This window comes from Heterocephalus glaber, unplaced genomic scaffold (assembly GCF_053883595.1).
Source record: "Heterocephalus glaber isolate CG9 unplaced genomic scaffold, H.glaber_assembly_v1.0 deba00001097, whole genome shotgun sequence".
Lineage (NCBI taxonomy): Eukaryota > Metazoa > Chordata > Mammalia > Rodentia > Bathyergidae > Heterocephalus > Heterocephalus glaber.
In genome coordinates, this window is record NW_028258191.1 from 602,211 (window position 1) to 617,544 (window position 15,334).

Sequence of the window (15,334 nt, forward strand, 5' to 3'; positions counted from 1 at the left end):
TTAAGTAATGACCACTCCAACTGTATTCACACTTTCACCAATTATTTCTTATAATTAAAATTTAATTATATAAAATATAATTATAGTAACCATGTGGTTCAACCTAATATATTGAGGGAAGAACAAAAAACAAAGATTCCATGGATGCTATTTAACAGAAACTACTTTCATATTCAGTGCATAATGTTGTACATATATTTAAGAAGGACTGCATCAATAAATACAAGTGAGAACAAAGAATTCTGTGAGAACAAAGAATACCAGAACTTTTTTAAAAAGCTGCTATCATTTCTGCATCCAACAAGGACTTTATTGTAATGGAAAGGATGATGAAGCAAAGAGCTAACGCTCCTTAGAGGAAAAAGACCACCAACCAGAAAGTGGCTTCAAGCAATCAAGTTTTGCTATTCATGGGCCACTGAATAACATCGTGGGACAGTGAGCAGCCACACTAGGGACCAGCTCAACCTGATCAAAACCTAGTGAGGTTTCTGATCAACACATGTGACACAGGTGAGTGACTGGGCTGCTCCACCTGGCTGATCACAGTGCTGCTGGCACCTGGAAGCATTAGCCACCGCCACCGAACAAGGTCTTCATTCAAGGGCGGCTCCTCAAGCTGCACTAAGCTAATTTCAGCAGAGATGTTAACAAGGAAATGACGGTATTTGCTAAGGAAATCCTGGATGTGCTGCTGGTAAGAGCAGTGCTGCCTACAGATAAGGTAACTAAAAGATTCTCGTACGAGTGGACTCAGAAATGCTGCCCTTTCACATTTCCCCCAGAGTGGTTTACAAAGCTACCCACAAAGCATTTCTTTTACAGTGCAGCCTGTTTTCTTGAAAGTTAGATTAGAGATATGACAACAGTATATAAGTTCCCCATAAAAGCAGCTTAAGGCAATCACTAGTGTCTTCAAAAATAAAAAATAATTTTTAAAAAGGAATTCTCCTGTGAGATAAAAGGGGGAATAATATATCTTCCTTTAGAAGAGAAGAAAATAGGAAAAACAACTTGAACCTTACCTGTGACATTTCTGTAGCCTAGAGAACTGTTTGATGAAAAAAATCATCTTTAAGTAATTCTGTGGAATGACTTTTGACTGGCTCGATTCTTGTTGCAGGACTACTTATTTACAGCTAACGGAATGGAATCCAGGTGTCTTCAAAAACAGATGGCTAAGGCTGGGCACACAGCTCAGTAGTGAAGTGTGTTCTTGGCACGCAGAAGCCCTGGGTTCAATCCCCAGCACCACTGCATCCCCACACACATCATGCAAAACAGAAGTGCTTCCCACAGAGGTGGCTGAAGAGACAGTGGAAGCCCCAGTAAAGGATCATTTTAAGCAGGGATTGTGTCGCGTCTGTTTCAGTGGTCCTGAGTGCCCAGCACAAAACTACCACACAGAAGCTCAAAACTATTTACTGAATGAAGAGTGAATGAGATGGCTTCGGCGAGGGAGAACTTTACATGAGTACCCAGTACCCCCAGACTGCAACCACAGAGAGGACATACTTCTTCTCCACGTGTCGCTGGAATCAAGTTGTAAAGAACAGCAAAAAACAAAGCCGATTTTAACTTGGGAAATGACATGAAAGTTGACTGGAAAACTTAGTATTCAGAAACGGCTCAGAAAAATGTTTAAAAAATAATATATAAGGAAAAATACTCTTTTAAACACATTGAAACATATCCTGATAGTACAGAAATTTAAAATGTTTGGCACTGCACAGATCGATGAAATAATGTGGAGTCTGAAAATGAACCCCTCTATCTAAAAGATAATATATGTGACATAGAAAACATGTCAAATCAATGGGGAAGGAGCATAATTCAATAAATAGTGTTGGAAAACTCAGCTAGGTAACTGGAAAAAAGATAAACTTCTATGTCATTCTTTATACAAAAGTAAATTTCAGACGTAGAGATTTAAAGGTAAAATTCATATATACCCTTGCATGTACACATACTACCACTAGCAGAAATATGACTGAAGTTTTTAAATAGCATATCAAAATGTTCAGAATTTTTAAAAAGACCAATCAATTTGACTACGTAAAAATTTAAAGATTTATCTGGGAAAAAACACAACAGTCAAAAATGACACAAAAATTTTACATAAGTAAACTGGGATTAATTCATATTTAATGAACTCTAACATATTAGAAATAGATGAATAGGATATTTCCTCAATCACTCCTCAGAAAGGGAGAAGAGCAGGACATAAGAATATTCATTAAACATACAAAGAGATTTTCAGCTTTAGTCCAAAGAAATAGAAATTAAAATATGACAGTACTTTCACCTACTAGGTTAGTAAAGATCAAAACATTAGATAATAGGCCAGGGATTTAGCTCAGTGGCAACAGCACCTGCCTCAAAAGCACAAGGTCCTGAGTTCAATCCCTGGTACCAAAAACAACAACAACAACAAACCATTAGATATCCAGTATTAAATACCCAGTATTAGTAGGAATGCAGCAAAATTGTCACTTAATGAAATTAGCATAAAATTTTGAAAGTAATTAGGCAAAAACAACTGAGCCATTCTACTTGAAGACATTGCACTAGAGAAAAGCCTGTAACAGATTAATGTATGTACAAGAATATTCACTGCAGTATTGCTTATGACAGCTGTTAGGTAAAATTAATAGGAGGCCAGCTGGGTATGATGATGCACTCCTGTAGTTCCAGTTACTTGGAAGGCTGAAGCAGGAAGATCCTGTGAATCCAGGCATTCAAGGCTAGACTGGGCAAAATGGAGCAAGATTCTACATTTTAAGAAAAATCACAGGGGACCATTAGTTTGAACAGTGGTACTGCACTAAACTCAACAGACCGACCAAAATACTGTCACTCATGCTGAAGCTCAGGCCACCACACTGAAACCAAGTTGTTATCATACCTTTTGAGAAATCAGGAGAAAGATAGTAGCCAAGCACCCAAACAGGCCAGTTTTAATTGGAAAATTAAGGAAGTCATCTCTGCTTCAGCCTTTACAAGGAAAGGAACTTTGAAATGACCAACCTACTTTTTGTTTCCTGTTTCTACTTTCTTCAGTATTTTTCTGCCTATAAAGCCAGCTCAGCTCATCAGAACACTCATCCTATTTTATAGATAGAATGAGATGTTGCCTGATACTAGAATGGCAAATAAAAGACAGTCAGAAATGTAAACTAAATTTGTTGTTAATTTTGTCTTTTGGCATAACAAAGCTATCAGAATCTAAAGGTCCATCCGTAGAAGACATCCTTTTAAAAAGTCTGACATAGAATAATAATTCATAGAATAAATCACTGACATTAAAAAAACATGAAAGAACTCTAAGCAATAAAATCTAAAATTGTTAAGTCACAAGACTGAAGTGTAAAATAATGAAGTATGTTAAATTTTGTTAAAATAAACATATTGTGGGTACATTGGGCCTTTAATCTTTTGGAGGAAGGAAACAGAGATACATTTCATTTTATACAATTCTGTAGAATTTGAATTTTACTTAGAGAATTTTCAAAATTAGAAGCTAATAATGTACACCTGTACATACATACAGATTTGGAGTTTGGAGAGATTCAAGCCCACTCTCTTCCCTGGGAATACCCTTCCTCCACAATTGGTTCTGAAATGGGAAGAGATACAAGTAAGACTACTTTTTTCTCATTTTTTCTGCTAATTTTGTGTTTTCTGTTAGAGCTCATTAGGTTAGAGGAAAAGAGCTTATTCTTAGTTCAAACTTTGGAACTTGGAAATGAGGCTTTGATCATAATAAAACAGCACTTTATGGATGTTATCTAATTTAGGCACCATAAAAATTTAAGAGGTAGAGTTCATTATTTGCATTGAGGTAAACAAGGCTTAGAGACACTAAATAATAGGCCAAGGTCATGCAACTGATAAAGGGTAGTGAACCCTGGGCTGACTTACTCTAAAGCCTTTGATAATTAGCTAATAACTATGCACAGCAGAGGTGCTGGAAGGCACTGCTGGATTAGCAGACTATAAAGGTTAAAATCATTCTTTAAAAAATTCTCAATCCCTTCCATCACCACAACTGCATTTAGATTAGATTTGCAATTACTGAGTATGTTTTGCTCTCTCCAATATGCTATTGTGATTTCTCTCCAACGCTCTTTTGAGGACTCGGAGAAGTAAAGCCTCATGCCAAAGTTATCTGTCTATCAGCTGGTAAAGCTAACCCTTGCATTTAGAACAAGAGCATTTCTTGGATGATCTCTAAGAGTCTTCTAAGGTCTGTTGTCAAAAATATTTCCTAAGGCCAGGAATTAGTCATGGTGATCATTCATTGTAACTGACATCAAAACATGTACAGCCAACTATTATTAAGGATGGGATTATCAAACTTGTGCATTTTCTCTTCTTTTACTTTGGGTGCATGCATTAGCTCACCAATATATCCAAAATGGTCAGAGAGGAAATAGATATCTGCTCATTTTTTTTTAATTAAAAACTTCTTTGGACCAATTTTTCAAAAGCATAGAAATAAAATTATTGTCATCACTGACCCAGCGCAGAGGAGGGGAACATTCTGGGCTGCCATACCACTGCCCCCAGCGCTGAGGAGGTGAGCCATGTGGGCACAGGCAGCACACACTTGCCCCCTATGGAAATGAGAAGACAGGTAAACAAGTCTCAAAACCAGACTTCCGGATCACCTAAAGCAACCCCAAAGGGAAATGAGATAGAACAATCTAATACTCAACCACCTGGACTCCATGAACTGGCAACAAAACAGGATCTGAGAAAAATGAAATCAGAAATAATTTCTCAGATAACAGCAGAGATTGTGACCATAGTACAAGACATGATTAATAGATCTGGAGAGGACACAAATAAAAACATAGAGGAGCTGGGGAACATGATGGAATCTCAATGTAGGAAACAAATGGAATCCATAAAACAGATAAAAAACAGATTTCCAGGAGATTAAAAACTCCACTTCAAAGTTTACACAGCAGAATGAACCATTGTAAGGACAGAATTTCAGATATAGAAGTTAAGATTGCAATTAGTGATCAGGAAAAGAAAAATTACTTCAAAATAGTAAGAGACCATGAGATATCCATCCACCAGCTCCTAGACAATGCAAAGAAGAATAACAGAAGACTGATCAGAGTCAATGAAGAAACAGGAGAGAGTGAAGATGACATAAAGAAACTATTCACAGAAGTGATGACAGAAAACTTCCCAAGCAGGGAAAAAGAACTTCACATACAGATAAGTGATGCATATAGGACTCCAAACAGCCTTGAACAAAAAATAATCTACACATAGGTGTATAATAGTTAAGATTTCAGAAACCCAAAAGAAGAACAAAATTCTATAAGCAGTTAAAGAAACAAATCACATACAAAGAAAAGCCCATCAGAATCAAAGCAGACTCTCAATGCAAACCCTCAAGGCAAGAAGAGCTTGGAGTGATGTATTTCAAGCCCTAAAGGAAAACAGCCTCCAACCTAGATTGATGTACTCTGCAAAACTATCTTTCAAAATTGATGGAAAAATAAGATACTTTCATGACAAAGAGCACCTGAGGAACTTCATGAATATCAAACCAGCACTCAAAAAAATTTTAGACAATATCCTAGGAGGTGACAATGAGGATCACAACCCCAGGAAGCCCAGCAGAATGAATCCATCGGGCATGACAAGAAATTAAACACAAAGGGGGAGAATCCAACAAAAAGAAAAGGTCATGACAAGGATAAGTCAATATGTATCAGTTATAACCATCAATGTTAATGGTCTCAATTCACCAATCAAAAGAAATAGACTGGCAGAATAGGTCAAGAAGCAAGATCCAACAATATGCTGCATACAAGAAACACACTGAATTCAAAAGGAAACTCATAGACTGAAACTTAAAGGGTGGTAAACAATACTTCATGTGACTGGAACCCGAAAAAAAAGCAGGAGTAGCTATCCTCTTTGCAGATCAAGTGGATTTCAAACCAACACTGATTAAGAGAGGCAAAGAAGGACACTACATCTTTGTAAAGGGAACAATCCAACAGGAAGAGATGACAATCATAAACATATATGCACCAAACACTAGTGCACCCAACTATATAGAACAAATACTAATGGACATGAAAAATCATATAAACACTACAACAATAGTAGTGGGGGACCTCAATACCACACTGTCACAAACTGATAGATCAACTAGACAAAAAATAAGCAAAAAAGTACTAGAACTCAATCAAACTCTTGAACATATGAACTTAGATGTTTACACAGTGTTCCACCACACAAAATCAGAATACACATTCTTTTCAGCTGCACATGGGTTGTTCTCCAAAATAGACCACATACTCACTCATAGAACATGTTTAAATAAGTGCAAAGGAATTGAAGTTATCCCCTGTATATTATCAGGCTATAGTGCGATGTAATTGGAGATCAATAGCAAAAGAAACTACAAGAATTTCAAAAACACACGGAAACTGAACAATACACTTCTGAATAACCAATGGGTCCCAGAGGAAAGTAAAGAAGAAATCAGACAGCTCCTACAATTCAATGACAATGACAATACAAAATAGCAGAATCTATGGAACACAATGAAAGCAGTCTTATGAGGGAAATTCATAGCAGTAAATACTCATATTAGGAAAACAGAGTGAGCCCAAGTAAACAACCTGATGCTGAACCTCAAGCTTCTAGAAAAAGAACAGGACAAACCCAAAGCTCATACAAGGGAGGAAATTATAAAGATCAGAGCAGAAATCAATTCAATGGAGACTAAGAGAACAATAAAAAAATTACTGAAGCCAAGAGTTTGTTCTTCAAAAGAATCAACAAAATTGACAAACCATTCGCCAACCTTATCAGAAAAGGAAAGAAAAAACCCAAATCCATGCATTTAGGAATGAAAAGGATGAAATTACAACAGACCCAGAAGAAATCCAGAGGATCATCAATACCTACATTGAGAACCTATATGCCTATAAGGTGGAAAACACAGAAGAAATGGACAGATTCCTAGATACGTATGAATTACCAAAGTTGAACAAAGAAGACCTAAAAATTCTAAACAACACAATATCAACCAATGAAACTGAAAACGTAATTAAACAGTTACCAACTAAGAAAAGCCTGGGTCCTGATGGCTTCACTGCTGAATTCTATAAGACATTTAGAGAGGAACTACTGCCACTACTGTTTAAACTCTTCAATGAAATTGAAAGGGAAGCAATGCTCCCAAATTCATTCCTGGAAGCAAGCATCACCTTGATCCCCAAAGCAGAGAAAGACCCAACTGAAAAAGAGAACTATAGGCCAAACTCCCTAAGAGACATAGATGAAAAAAATCCTTAATAAGATACTGGCAAATAGAAGGCAGAAGACCATCAAAAAGATCATACACCCTGACCAAGTGGGATTCATCCCAGGGATGCAGGGATGGTTCAACATATGCAAATCCATCAATATAATACACTATATCAATAGAGACAATAACAAAAACCATATGATTATCTTCATAGATGCAGAAAAAGCATTTGACAAAATCCAACATGCATTTATGATTTTAAAAAACCTACAAAAAATTGGAATAGACAGTCTCTAACTCAATCTGATAAAAGCCACCTGTGAAAAAACAACAGCCAATATCACACTAAATGGTCAAAAACTGAAATCCTCACACTAAAATCAAGAACAAGACAAGGGATTTCCACTATCACCACTCCTGTTCAATATAGTTTTGGAAACGTTAGCCACAGCAATTAGACAAGAGAAAGCAATAAAAAGAATAAAGGTAGGAAATGAAGAAGTCAAATTGTCATTACTAACAGATGACATGATACTCTACATAGAAGACCCAGAGAGCACCACCAAAAGTCTTCTAGACTTAATAACCAAATTCAGTAAAGTAGCTGGATACAAGGTCAACACACAGAAATCAATAACTTTCCTCTACTTGAACAACAGACTCACTGAGAGAGAAATAGGGCAAACAATTCCTTTCACAATAGCATCCAAAAAACGGAAATACCTAGGAATCAACCTAACAAAAGATATCAAGGACTTCTTCTCTGAAAACTAAAGCACTCTGAAAAGAGAGATTGAAGATGATATCAGAAAATGGAAAGACATCCTTTGCTCCTGGGTAGGAAGAATCAACATAGTGAAAATGGTCATACTACCAAAACTGCTATATAGATTCAATGCAATCCCAATGGAAATTCCAGCAGCATACTTCACAGACCTTGAGAAAACAATTCAAAAATTCATTTGGAACAAGAAGAGACCTAAAATAGCAAAGCAATTCTAGGCAACAGAGACATGGCAGGGGGTATCACAATCCCCAACCTGCACTGTACTACAAAGCTACTCTGATAAAAACAGCATGGTACTGGCAAAGAAACAGACCTGAAGACCAGTGGAATAAATCAGAAGATGCAGAAACCACTCCAGACACACTCAGCCACCTCATCTTTGACATAGGAACCAAACACCCTCACTGGAGGAAGGATAGCCTCTTTAATAAATGGTGCTGGAAAAATTGGGTTTCAACTTGCCAAAGATTAAAACTAGACCTATATCTCTCACTATGCACTAAACTAAAATCAAAATGGATTAAAGATCTAAATATTAAAACAGAAATGCTGATCCGGCTGGAACAGAGGTTAGGTAGAATTCTTGAAGACATTGGTGTAGTAAAAGATTTTATGAACAAAACCTCAGTTGCCTGTGAACTAGCACAATCAACAAGTGGGATCTCTTCTTATTAAAAAGCTTCCGCACAGCAAGAGAAACCACCAGCAGTGTGAAGAGACAACCCACAATGTGGGAAAAAATTTTCACCTGCTGTTCCTCAGACAAAGGCCTTCTATCTCAAATCTATAAAGAACTTAAAAAGATCAGACCTCCCAAATTTAAAGACCCAATCCGAAAATGGGGATCTGAATTGAACAGAAATTTCTTACACAAAGAAGTAGAAATGGCAAATAAATACATAAAAAAATGTTCCATATCACTGGTCATTTGAGAGATGCAAATGAAAACAATGATGAGATTCCACCTCACTCCAGAAAGAATGGCTGCTATCATGAAATCAACCAATAACAAATGCTGGCGGGGCTGTGGGGAAAGAGGAATCCTGCTCCACTGCTGGTAGGAGTTTAGCCTGGTGCAACCACTGTGGAAATCAGTATGGAGATACCTCAAAGAACTAGGACTGGAAGTCCCATTTGACCCAGCCATTCCCCTGCCGGGTATCTTCCCCAAAGAATTAAAAGAATCATACCACAGTGATATATGTCCCCCCATGTTCACAGCAGCACAATTTGTAATAGCTAAAACTTGGAAGCAGCCCAATTACCCATCAATGGAGACTGGATAAAGAAAACGTGGGTTTTTTTTATAAAATGGAGTACTACTTAGCCACAAAAAATGAGAACTTAGAGACATTTATAGCTAAATGAATGCACACTGAGGTGATACTCTTAAGTGAAATAAATAGGACACGTGTACATACTGAATAGTTTATATAGTGTGAGAAACTGCAAATGTAAATAAAGACTAAAAGGTATAAAAGACAATGTGAAATAGAAAGAAAAGGGGCAAAGGGGAAGGGGAAGTGGGAGGGGTAGGAGAAAGGAAAGAAGGGAATGGAATTAAAATGAAAAAATGGAAACAAAGTCTTTGTAAATAGGGGGGGATGGAGGGGTTGAAGGAAGGGCAGGGGAAGGGGGAAAAAATAATAACCAAGATGGATTATGTAAAGGTGCAAATTTCCAATGATGAATGTCATTATATTGTATACCTAAAATGCAGTAATAAAATTAATTCTAAAAAATAAAATTATTGTAAAAATGAGTCTGACATAGTGCCTTGTCACTTTCTCATCACTTAGACACAAGACCTGATATGAATAACTCTTAGAAGGAAAGTTTTCTTTTGACTCACAGTTTGTAGAGGCTTCAGTCCATAGTTGGCTGGCTCCAAGGCAAGGCAGCATGGCAGAGGAGAACTGCTCATGGCATGGCAGGCAGGAAGCAGAGTGAGATCAAGGGAAGAGGGAAGGAGATAGACTCTTCCAGGTACACCCTCCGTGACCCACTTCCTCTGACCAGGCTTTACCTCCCACGTTCACATTAGCTATAACCAGTGGGCTAATCTAGCAATGAGTATTATGCCCCTTGATCCAATCACCTCCCAAAAGCCCCACCTATGAGCACATCTAGATATAAGCCATAACAGACAGTTACTATGATTCAATTTACTCTAATCACCTTTATTTTTCATTAAGAAATATCAAGAGGGCCGGGGATTTAGCTCAATAGTTCCACCGCCTGCCTCACAAGCACAAGGACCCAAGTTCAATCCCTGGTACCAACCCCCCCCCCAAAAAAACCAAAAGAAATATCAAGAGAAGGAGCAATTATTCATGCAAGAGTGGCACAGAATAAGTTCAGAGTGAGCCTTTGCAGTTACACAGCAGGAACTGGAATCCCAGGGCTCCTACTGACTACATGTTTGCTTTTGGACAATACATGTAATTTTTCTGTGCTTAGTTTTCTTTCTGAAAATGAGTATGTTAACCTAACTGGACTGTTATGAAGATTATGTACTCAGGGCACTGCAAGCACTCCACTGAGGACTTACTCCATATGGGTTAGCATGACACCTCAGTTTATGGCTTATCCTGGCCCTTTGTTTTTTGGGTGAGGCCAATCTGCTGTTCTTAACCCTTCTCCAAAAATGAATAGAGATGTAGAGTTTAAATTAGTTAAAATGAGTAAAAATTAAGTGTCCTCCTGAGAACTTTAGAACAATTAAAGTTATTAGCAAAAATGAAAATTAGGCTTTATTTCTCCATATTTTTATCTGCCTATACAAGCTATATATAGTCAGGAGGCATTGCTTCTACTGGGATAACTAAAGAAGGTTATTTCTGGTTTTTCATCAGTGAGCAGCATGAAGAAGATTGCTATCTTCCGCATGTGATGCCGATGCTCCTGACCCACCCTCCAATCTGAGGCCCATGGCATACTGGAATGACCTCCCCATCAGCTGGGGTGCTCTGAGCTGCCCTTTCTCTTTATGATCCTAGCACTCCCTTCAACATGGCCAGAGCTAGGGTTCATCACCAATCACAGAGTACCACCACGTCCTCTGCTAGCCTGTCCACACCCTGGAATTCAAGCCTACCACTCTTCACAAAACAAGCCAATCCATCAAAAAAAACTTTAAGACTTCCAAACAAGTTTGAAGAGTCACTTCAGAGAGACAAAACACATTTCTCTTCCAAAATCTGAACATTAGCTCCTTGCCCACTGCTTTTATTTAGCTATACATTATTTTTCACTCTGTTTTCTTGCTCATTTTACTTTCTTGAAATACATGCTTAAAAATGAAAAACTCCCATTTTAAAGCTGTGGTGATGAAAAATGTAATCATTATGTACTGCAAACATGTGCTATTAAAAAAAATGAAGAAAGAGCTGTAGAGAATTTGTCAAAAACAAGCATTTTGTTATCACTCTCATTCTGCCTCTCTTAAAAAAATAAGGTATCCTATATAATGCAAATGGCTGAATTTGAAATCAATCCACAAATATTTGAGTGCCCTAGGCATAGTCTCTATGGTTAGGTGTGATATGATTATAGGGCAGAATTGAAGTCTAAGTGAAAGCCAAAACCTGAGGAGAGAAGTAAGGGGTCAGAGATCAAAACATTCAAGGCAGGATGTCCATTCAGTGGGAAAACTTTTCCCTCACTGGGCTCATTCTAGAAGGTCTACTCCCACCAGTATTACAGGGAATATAAAACTCCTTCCATGGTTTCACAAGCAGGCTCAAACAGGTCCCCAGAACAGGACAGCATGACCCTGAAAACCGCAGCCCGTAAGGATGTGGTATGCTAATGGGGAAGTTCGGGCAAACACAGACAGGAAGACCAAAAATTCTCGGCTCCTGAATGAAAAGGCTTTGGAAGACGAAGGAACATTCCAGTAGAGAAGGCCTCCGAGGCAGAAAAATACTGGAATGATGCTGTGGAAGGGTCGTGGAAACAAGAGGACCCATAGATATTTTATATTCTCTAGGGCGAGCAGCATGAAGAAGGGTGCAACCAACTCTCATGGAGAAAGAAGTTGCTACTCACTGAAGGACCCTAGTTAGCAAGACAGACTCCATATTGCTGCTGAACAACCCACCTGCCTGCCCTTTAGATGAACTCAAAAGGAGGAAGCTTAGAAACCTCCTCCCCTTAGAGTCTCTTAGAAACAATTAATCAACTACTGTTTCACAAATGTTCTAACAGCAGGACGTTCCGCTTCTATACCTTTTGCTTGCTTTGCTAGTTCTATCCCATAGGGGGGCCTAGAAACTGCTGGCCTCAAAGGTGTATAAAATATGTTAATCTCCCCCCAGTCAAGACTCGAGTCTGCTGCTCCGCTCGGGTCCCAGCCGGTAATAAACTCCTGTGTGGATTTAATATGGGTCTCTGGTTGGTTCTCTCTCTCTGGGTGTAACACTCACATCCTTGCAAAGCCCTTGAGCTTGTTGTATACTTACTGCACACAACAGTGCTCACTTCACTGTAGTATAGTTCTGACACTACAGTATAGATCCTGTCATTCTTTTTGTTTGTTTTTTTGGTACCAGGAATCAAACTCAGGACCTTGCACTTGCCAGGCAGGCACAGTACCACTGAGCTAAATCCCCGACCCCTAGATTCTGTCACTCTTAACAAACATTTTATTGTCTTTCTTAAGTTTCCCCCAAATCCCTTCTACATGTGTTAAATATATATATGTGATATTAGATATATGTGAACCAGTTGAGCCTAACTGCTGTCACCAGGTTCTAGGTACCTCAAGAGGGCAAGAGCAGGTAAGCAGCTCTGTATATACCAACTATACTATAACCATAGCCTTAACAATGCTACGTTATGTCTGTCTGACTCCAGTGTAAAATACAATTCAAATCAACAAACACATGTTGAAAAATTAGTATATATGAGGCCCATGCTAAACACAACAGCAGACATAAAGATAAATAAGACATGGTCTGCACCTAACAAGGGCTCATAATCTCATAAAGCACAGAGTTAATAACCATATTATTAAAGAGTATGAGAAGCAAGCTCTAAAATAAAAATGCAAATCTAATCAGTGAATAGGAGAAGACAGGTTAATTCTGTTCAAGAGAATAGAAGATGTCAGGGAGAAGGTGAAGGAAATTTAGCAAGGCTGTTAGGAGAGGGAGATGGCAAAGCTAAGGGACAGGGAAATAAGCGAAATGTTTGGAAGACAATGAATTTTGACCACTCTGTGGTCATTCAGGATCAGGGGCAGGAGTTGTGGCAGGCACTAAAGAAGTAAAAAGAATATTTCTTTCCTTTAAACAGCTTACAATATAGTGGAGATAAGTGCTCATGAAACAAAGCAATCTACTGCTGAACCATGTGATTTAAAAAAGAAATGAAGGCTACTTGCTTTGGTACTTCAAGAAGGTAGAAGTCAGCCTGAGGTGGAGAAGACAGAGCTAAATCTGCATCTTCATGATCTGGTGGGGTCAGAAAAGTGTTGTCAAGCCACATCAAGAGGTGGGTGTGGTGGGCAGAGGGGCTGACGGCAGTGCCTTGCCTCACATGCTGGAGAATAAGCGCAGAGTCTGTGGTAGGGAGGAGCTGCAGAAAACTGTAGCAGAATAAGCGTAGACTGTATGTAGATCATAGCAAGTCGGGAAAGCCAGGAGGAGGTGTCTGCAAGCATACGGCTGGGAGTAGATGGCTGATACTGCACTCACGTGAATGAATTCGAGTGTCAGACTGAAAAGGATGCATTAGGAAGAGCTGTCTGGAAGTGTGAAAGCTGCAGCCAGAGAGAGACTGGGAGATTGACAGGATGAGAGCAGAAAAAGAGAGGAAGCAGGAAGCCAGTAACATCCCAAGAACATGTGAAATGGATGTCAGGATACAGGGAACATACGTCTTTTACCCACTGCTTCCTATGTGTTTAAGCACTATATTAAATGTTGGCTAAAGATGATAAAAAATAGATGAACAAAACACATCTTTTCACTGAATCATTTTCAACTTTAGTTCAACATGTTTCATGATGTTTTTTAACTTTGTGTTAAGTCCATCAGTAAACCATCAGCATTCTGTCTATCTTCTCATGTTCAGCTGAGCCAAGGAGACACGCATACCAAAGCTAACCAAATACGTGTAGTAGAGATGGAAGGGATTTAAAACATGAATTCTGTATCTAACAATCCCAATAAGCCATTATTATTAACTTAAATGTTTTGTGAAAAGGTTCTTCACCAATTTAAGCTCTGTGAGTCCAAAACAATACTATCTACTATCTCACAAGATAAAAATGAGTAAAAAAAAAATTCCTTTTGACTGGAAAAGATCACAAAGGATTTTTAAAAGACTGCAACTTGAGTTCTGAAAATTGCTATTGAAATGTGGTCTGGTACTTGTTCCAGAAGTTCTGTATAACCAAAGAGCATAAAAACTGACAATGACGGGCAAGCAAAATGTCTCACTGGGTGGAGGCTGGGGATTATATTGAGAATAAAAATTTGAAAAACAGGCCTTTCTCATTTTAAGCAATCATTGTTTTCCCAAATGAATTCCAGGGAACTTGGCTTTACTGCAAATTCTATTACTCCATCACAGAACTGGAAGACAATAGAACCATTGCCATTTAGCATGAAATGCGTGTAAAGATCGTGAATATGAAAGAAAAATGAAAAACACACTTGCAGAACACACAAACTTTACCAGAAAATAAATTATTATGAATTAGTGTCAAAGAGCAGTCCTTCTGTAATAAATCACACCGAGCTGAGGTCAGCAATGCTGTTCACAGTGGACAGGTAACTCCATCACTTGGTGGTAGGGGGAGTGTACTGGACATTGAACCCAAGGCTATATCCCCAGCTCTTTTTTTATTGTCTGAGATCACGTCTCTCTAAGTTGTTCAGTTGCTTAGGCTGGGCTCAAACTTGGGATCCTCCTGCGTCAGCCTCCCAGCGTGCTGGAATTAGAGGTGTGCACCACCATACCCAGCTTCTTTTAGTGAAGTGCCAATATGAGCCAGCATGAGTACTTTGTAGCAAAATGCCTATGCATGAAGCACAGTGGAAGTGCTCACATTAACCACTAGCAAGACTCTCTAGTGAAAAGGTCCTTCAAAACATGGAAGGCTGGGTCTACTACCAACTTATTATACCTAAATGACTAAATGAAAAAGAATTCATCACAAATGTTAGAATCTTGTGCGACAAATAATAAATTTACATCATTATCTATCTTGGGATGTTTTCTCTCTATGGACAACAAGATGCCTATAATTA

At 38.4% G+C, this 15,334-nt stretch overlaps 1 protein-coding gene across 11 annotated transcripts in view; it reads right to left on the reverse strand.

Annotated features, from left to right (window-relative positions):
- Positions 1-15,334, reverse strand: part of Cacnb4 (calcium voltage-gated channel auxiliary subunit beta 4) — a 305,695-nt gene that overhangs the window by 67,154 nt on the left and 223,207 nt on the right. The window contains exon 1 of one of the 11 annotated variants that reach the window (XM_087209993.1): positions 9,928-10,014. The exons of the other annotated variants lie outside the window; for them this stretch is intronic. Coding sequence (XP_087066119.1) covers positions 9,928-9,999 — 72 coding nt within the window. The 5' untranslated portion in view covers positions 10,000-10,014. Of the gene's footprint in view, positions 1-9,927; positions 10,015-15,334 lie in introns of those variants that run through there. 11 annotated transcript variants of the gene reach the window in all.